General features: G+C 46.0%; 1 protein-coding gene across 1 annotated transcript; it reads left to right on the top strand.

Annotated features, from left to right (window-relative positions):
- The first annotated feature begins 615 nt into the window (after window positions 1-615).
- CHRAC1 (chromatin accessibility complex subunit 1) lies at window positions 616-6,974 on the top strand. The gene is made up of 3 exons (XM_007053440.4): window positions 616-842; window positions 4,557-4,683; window positions 5,863-6,974. Exons 1-3 carry the CDS (start codon window positions 690-692, stop codon window positions 6,012-6,014), a joined length of 432 nt encoding a protein of 143 aa, XP_007053502.2. The 5' UTR covers window positions 616-689; the 3' UTR covers window positions 6,015-6,974.
- Window positions 6,975-7,328: the final 354 nt, after the last annotated feature.

Genomic DNA, 7,328 nt, shown 5'->3' with positions numbered 1-7,328 from the left:
CATACGGATTTGCATGGGACCAGGATTTCATTTTACTGTCTAGGTAGGTAAACAGATAAGACAAACATTATATGCACATGGGCAATATATCTATAATAATGAAAGACGGAGCTCTTGAGTTTTCTTCCTCACAATCCGTCCTGTTGTACATTCACTCTGAAAGCACAAAGGTCCTGCTCTAATCAGCTCTGCAATTAGGACTACCACTGAACGCATCCCATGAAGTGAGCTGTAGCTCAGAAAAGCTTATGCCCCACTAAATTGGTGAGTCTCTAAGGTGCCACAAGTCCTCCTTTTCTTTTTGCGAATACAGGCTAACAAGGCTGCTGCTCTGAAACCTGCCACTAGAGTGCACTCAAAGCACCCTGTCTGCACGCTACTGCCTTAGAGTCAACAGAGCAGGGCGGAGCCTCCCGCAGGCGCCGGGCGAAAGAGGTGGACAGATGCATGACGGGAGTCGTAGCCCGCCCTCTGTCACCCGGCCGCTAGGAGAGCAGGGTGGGCGAGGCAAGCTGAGGAGAGGTGCATCATGGGAGTTGTAGTCCTCCGCCTGCCCTCCTCCCAGAGTGCCCGAGCTGCCTTGCGGCAGAAAACTACCACTCCCAAAGGGCTCTGCTCCCCGGCCGGGCGCCCTTTAACGACGGTTTGATGCCAGGGCTTGGAGCGGCGGCGGCTGGCGGGGTAGGAAAATGGCGGCGGCGCGGCTGAGCGGTGGCTGCGGAGGCGGCGGCGAGAACCGTCTGGTGTCGCTGCCCCTCTCCCGGATCCGGGTGATCATGAAGAGCTCGCCGGAGGTCTCCAGCATCAACCAGGACGCGCTGTTCCTCACCGCCAAGGCCACGGTACCCAGCCCGGGCCTCCTGCCGTCCCTGCCCCGGCGCCTGGTGCGGGGGGGGGAGGGGGGGAAGCAGCCCAGGGCCGAGCGGCTGTCCGCACCGTGGGGCTGGGGCTGTTGCCGGGACGCCGATGGGCTGGGCCCGAGTTCGGGCGCGATTCGTGCTCTGTGTCCCTCCCTCCCCACACCCGCTCCTGCCCCCGGGGCACGAGCCACGCGCCGGGGGGGGGGGGGGAGGCTACCCTGCTTCAGACAAGGGTTTGCCAGCCCCTGGAGGGTGGGGGCAGGAGGAGGGCGTAAAGGAAGTAGTTCACACCGGTTTTCCAAAGCAAGGTGAATTGGCCTGACTCTAGATTTTTTTTTTTTTTTTTTTTTTTGGTATGTTGCAGCCTGTCATGTGGCAAAAATCCGCCTGTAGGGGGGCCTCTGCCATCCCCTCGCCTGCTCCCATTAAACACGCAAAAAGAAAAGGAGGACTTGTGGCACCTTAGAGACTAACCAATTTATCTGAGCATAAGCTTTTGTGAGCTACAGCTCACTTCATCGGATGCATACTGTGGAAAGTGTAGAAGATCTTCTTATACACACAAAGCATGAAAAATACCTTCCCCCACCCCACTGTCCTGCTGATAATAGCTTATCTAAAGTGATCACTCTCCTTACAATGTGTATGATAATCAAGTTGGGCCATTTCCAGCACAAATCCAGGGTTTAACAAGAACGTCTGGGGGGGGTTGGAAAACAAGGGGAAATAGGTTACCTTGCATAATGACTTAGCCACTCCCAGTCTCTATTCAAGCCTAAGTTAATTGTATCCAATTTGCAAAGGAATTCCCATTCAACAGTTTCTCGCTGGAGTCTGGATTTGAAGTTTTTTTGTTGTAATATCGCAACTTTCATGTCTGTAATCGCGTGACTAGAGAGATTGAAGTGTTCTCCGACTGGTTTATGAATGTTATAATTCTTGACATCTGATTTGTGTCCATTTACTCTTTTACGTAGAGACTGTCCAGTTTGACCAATGTACATGGCAGAGGGGCATTGCTGGCACATGGTGGCATATCACATTGGTAGATGTGCAGGTGAACGAGCCTCTGATAGTGTGACTGATGTGATTAGGCCCTGTGATGGTGTCCCCTGAATAGATATGTGGGCACAGTTGGCAACGGGCTTTGTTGCAAGGATAGGTTCCTGGGCTAGTGGTTCTGTTGTGTGGTATGTGGTTGTTGGTGAGTATTTGCTTCAGGTTGGGGGGGCTGTCTGTAGGCAAGGACTGGCCTGTCTCCCAAGATTTGTGAGAGTGTTGGGTCATCCTTCAGGATAGGTTGTAGATCCTTAATAATGCATTGGAGGGGTTTTAGTTGGGGGCTGAAGGTGACGGCTATTACCAGCAGGAGAGTGGGTTTGTGTGTGTGTGGGGGGGGGGGGGGGGGGGGGGGGGAGAGGGGGGGGGAGAAGGCCCAACTTGATTATCATACACATTGTAAGGAGAGTGATCGCTTTAGATAAGCTATTACCAGCAGGAGAGTGCGGTGGGGGAAGGTATTTTTCATGCTTTGTGTGTATAAAAAGATCTTCTACACTTTCCACAGTATGCATCCGATGAAGTAAGCTTTCGTGAGCTACAGCTCATGCTCAAATAAATTGGTTAGTCTCTAAGGTGCCACAAGTACTCCTTTTCTTTTTGCGAATACAGACTAACACAGCTGTAACCTGTAATTAAACACACAGTATCCTGTCGATACAGGCTTGAGGCCCGTCTGCACCCGTGGCTAGTGAGGAATCCCTGATGTGCTGAGATTAGATCACCAGCTCCTTCCCGAGTCCCTCAGATTTTGCGTCTTGCTCTGGACTTCCAGAAGCATCCCCCAGAGGGAGATTACCTGCACTTTTGGATGCTGCATGTGATGCTTTTCCAGCCCCTTCAGCAAAATAAAACTGACTAGGCACAGGAGTTTAGTTTAAAATCACTAGGCACCTGCTGTGAACACAGCCAGCGACAGCCACGTGTGTAGAAGCTGCACAAACGGAATTATCTGCTTAGTAACTGAACTGCAAGGAGCCTGCGTAACATATTAATGTCTGAATTTTGACATGGTTTCAGTTCTTGAAATTTGTTAGAAAATTGAAGCGCTCTAATACAGGAGTGGCCAACTTGAGTCTGAGAAGGAGCCAGAATTTACCACTATACAGTGCCAAAGAGCCACAGTAATATGGCAGCAGCCCCTTAGCACCTTCCCACTGCTTCTAGCACCGCCCACCCACCAGCAGCCCTGCCAATCTGTGGTTTTGTGGCATGCAGGAAGCTCTGGGGGGAGGGAAGGGGAGGAGCGAGGGCATGGCTAAGGGGAGGGGGTGAGAAGGGGTGGAGTGGGGGCAGAGCCAGGGGTTGAGCAGTGAGCACCCCCCAGGACACTAAAAGTTGGTGGCTGTAGCTCCATCCCTGGTGTTGGTACCTATACAAGGAGCCTCAAATTAACTTCTGAAGAGCTGCATGTGACTCTAGAGCCACAGATTGGCCACCCCTGCTCTAATAAAACTGGCACATGATCCGTAATGTTCCCAGCTGTAGCCATGGAATACAGCATTAAACTTTTCACTCCCACTAAGGCCTGGTCTACACTACAGTGTTAGATGGACATAAATTGCCTTACGTTGATCTAATTTATTTCAGTCTATACCGTACAGCCTTACTCTTGCCAATGGAAGTGTCCTACTACAGTGACATAACTATCTCTACAAGAGGCCTAGGGCTTATGTCCATGTAGTTAGAGTGGTGCAGTGTCCCTGTAGTGTAGGCACTGTTACTTAAATCTACTGGCTGTCATTCTTGTCAATTTCATGGCTCTGCTGGAGCCATGAAATTGACAAGAAAGCAGGCTTCCCAGCTGGGCAGCAACACCCGGCTTCCTGGGTCCCTGCTGGGAGCACAGCAGTGCACGGGGGGAAGCTCTGTCCCTCCAGAGTCTGGTTGGCGGCCCCATTCACAACAGGGAACTGCCCCGTTCACAGGGGAGGGCAGCTGGCAGGGAGCTACATGCAGAACTGAGAGCCCTGGCTCTCGGCCTCCCACACTGCCCCTCTTAGGTCGGTGGAAGTGCTCCTGGTGAGGACGCATACCACTGACAGAAGAAGGGCAGTGTGAATATGAATCATTATAGTAATTACTGTGGTGGTTCAAGTTGACTTAACATGGGTTGACTTGTTTATAGGGTAGACGTGCCCTAAGATAAAGCTCTGTGAATAGAGGTAGGGCTTTGATATTCAGTGGAAGTGGCCTCTCAGTGAATGGTGGACTTAAATTTAGCACAGATCAACCTGACTGTTTCCTTTAATGGGGGAGGAATGTTTTTATCATTATAAGTAGCAGAAAGCGGCAAGCTTTTTTTGCAATATTTAATCACATACCTGCAGAAATAATTTCTTGCTGTCTTCTGTTCCTGTAAAGCCTGCTGCAGTGATTAACTTGATAGAGTGGCACAAATTAAGGGTTCGTCTAAGACCCCAGTTTTGCAGTTGGCTACTCACAGAGGTACACATCTTCTGCTCTCACAGAGCCATATCGAAATTGGTGGGACTCTGTGTAGGTGCAGGGCAGTGGCTGCATGCAGTTAATGGCAGGATTGGGCCCTAAACAAGGGCTTGAAGAAGCATTGCAGTCAGCTGTACACACAGGAATTAATAATTTGACAGATTTCTTTTTGTTGGTTGTTTTTTATAGGAGCTCTTTGTCCAGTATTTAGCCACTTACTCCTACAAACATGGCCGTGGGAAAGAGAAGAGAGCCCTAACCTACAGTGACTTATCCCATACAGCAGAGGAATCTGAAACGTTTCAGTTCCTTGCTGGTAGGTATAGCAATTGTGGCAAATCGATATGGACAACTGGAAAATAAGATGCAGCTCTTACTGTAGCAGTCATTATTATTAAATTCTCTTTTTGGCTGTTAACCTCTGTTGCATTTAATTTACTCATGGTCCAAATAATTGACAAGCATTCTGTGTGAATGAATGAGCTGCTTTTTTCATTGATGCAAAGTACACAAAATCAAGGGACAAAATAATTGCACCTCCAATTATTATAACAGTCATACTTGACATTCCAATAACTTCAAGCTACTTTTTTCTAACACCTTTTAATAGTATCCCTGGGTGGTGGATAGTGTCCCTAATTTAAAAATGGGAAAGCTCAGGTTCAGATTGATTAAAGTGACTTTAAAGTCAGTTTTTAAGAGCTAGGAATAAAATCAGGGAGGTAAGTGACTTCCATCTTCTGCTTTAACCAATAGACAGCACTCCCTTAAATCTTTGTAGAGTTTGGGGAAGCAGAAGAAGGATTTTATGAAACATCATATGTGCCCAGAACTCTATATTGGTGAATTTTAAATTTACAAATGTCCTTTCAGACATTGGTTTATGCCACAATTCCTGTTGTCTTAAATCCTGTACATTGATTGGGCATTTAGAATAATGCTTGCCCTCTTCAAATAAATTCTTTGGTCTAAGGAGTGAGATCTCCTTGTTAATGATTTTACTAGCACATCAGCCCCACTTGTGGCACCTTTTAGCAATATTTCCTTACTGTTCTTGGGCTCATCACAATATCATTACCCTGAACAGGCAGCCTACACTGAGTATAGAGAAATAGCTTGTAAGGAGTATAAATAGAGTAGATATAATTAAGTAATACACTTGATCAGTGCAAGTAAAAAAGCAAAGCAAAAAAGCATAAGTGAGTAAGACTTAAGAAATTATTGTATCGGCATAAGAATCACTTAAACAAATTCCCTCATGGATTACTAATACCCTTAATCTGACAATCTCTCTAATATCACAATGGCTACATTCCTATTCCATGGATACCAGTTAGATTAGAATAACCTGACTATTCCATAGCCTAAAAAATTGCAGCCCATAGACTGTGAGGCTGTTAGTTGCTATGATCTTGATGGTACAGTAATAAATTATTCTAAATCTTTTTTTGTAACTGTCAAAAATGATTACAAAAGAAGGAATTGTGCCTTTCAGATATCTTACCAAAGAAGATCCTCGCTAGCAAATACCTGAAAATGCTTGAAAGAGAGAAGAGGGATGGAGAGGTGGAGGTGGAGGAGGAGGAGGAGGAGGATGATGATGATGACCAAGAGGAAGAGAGTGAGGAGGAAGATGCTGAATCTTAAGGGTGTCAAATAGCTAGTCTCTTTCCTGCAGTATAACATATTGGATTGGCTCCCTGATTTTTTCCAAGCTAACCCACACTGAGTTTTTTGCGGGGAGGGAGAAAGGGGTTGTAACTTGGGAATCCAGCTGCTGGATTCCCATCTGTTTGAGAGTTGCTGTCTTGTTTACTTTAAATTGAAACAACTGGATATTAGCCTGTTTGAAGGAAGGAATTCTGCCCTTGGAAATGGAAAGCCAGGGGAACTATACATGCAGATCTTGAGACAGAATCAGCTCAAAATATTTTAAAATAATATCTTCAGACAATCATTATCCAAATAGAAGCAGCCTTGTAGGCAACTTTCAGCATCAATTCCAAAGGCCCTGGCTCCATCTGGCTAGATGGGACTCCTCTTGTAGCTAATACTTCTGCTTAACCAGTAGGGCTGTGGCGCATACTTTATATACAGTTCTTACTCTGTGGCAGCCAATGAACCAAGCACCTGAGACAGAATCTCCACCTGTTTTCTAGCATTCTGTTGGAGTGATACCCATGGACCAACCCCACAAAAACTATATAATGTGGCTTCTGTTGTAATACAGTGTAAATAACCAAGTCTGCAAGGAATCTGGATACAGGGATAGACCTTTTGCAATCCCTGGTGTTGCTCTGCAGTTGAATTGGTGTTAAGAAGTAGAAGTGTTAGCTCATGATGTAAATATGTATATCTAGATTTTTTTTCACCCAGGGAGGATTCTACCTTTGTAGTTGATTGTCTATAGTACTCTACCTACCGACACTTGTTGTTTGAAGTTTATTAAATATAGATTGCTCTATGGCAAGAAAATGAACAGTTCTTTTACCATTTGAGTGGTAGAGCTGGCATATTTTTACTACTATAAAAATGGAAAATGTCCTGTGTATTTTTTAAAAAATACATTTTTTACAATAAATATTTTTTTAAAAATGTGGAAATTAATGCAGACCCTTGACAGCATTCTTTTTATAAAGGCTTTTAACTTATGCTTTGTACAGGGTTACCATATTGTTGGGTCAAATGTGCCCACTATATATTTATAAGTGTGGATCATCCTAGCTAGTAAATAGGGGATGAGTGGTGATCTGCCACCCACTAGAAATGTGACAGATCCCTAATCCCAATTTGCCCTGGGGGCCGACTTTAGTATGTTCAGGGGAGATTGAGCCTGTGTTAGTCACGATGTCTCTGCATGAACGTTAGCTGTAACATATATCTGAGAGACTGGAAGGCTACTTCACAACTGCTCTGAGAGCATCTTGAGAGATGTCTCTTCAGTTTACACAAGCTACTGCA

Source organism: Chelonia mydas, chromosome 2 (assembly GCF_015237465.2).
Source record: "Chelonia mydas isolate rCheMyd1 chromosome 2, rCheMyd1.pri.v2, whole genome shotgun sequence".
Taxonomy (NCBI): Eukaryota; Metazoa; Chordata; order Testudines; family Cheloniidae; genus Chelonia; species Chelonia mydas.
Note: the sequence above shows the minus strand (reverse complement) of the source record. Positions and strands in the feature narration are given on the sequence as shown.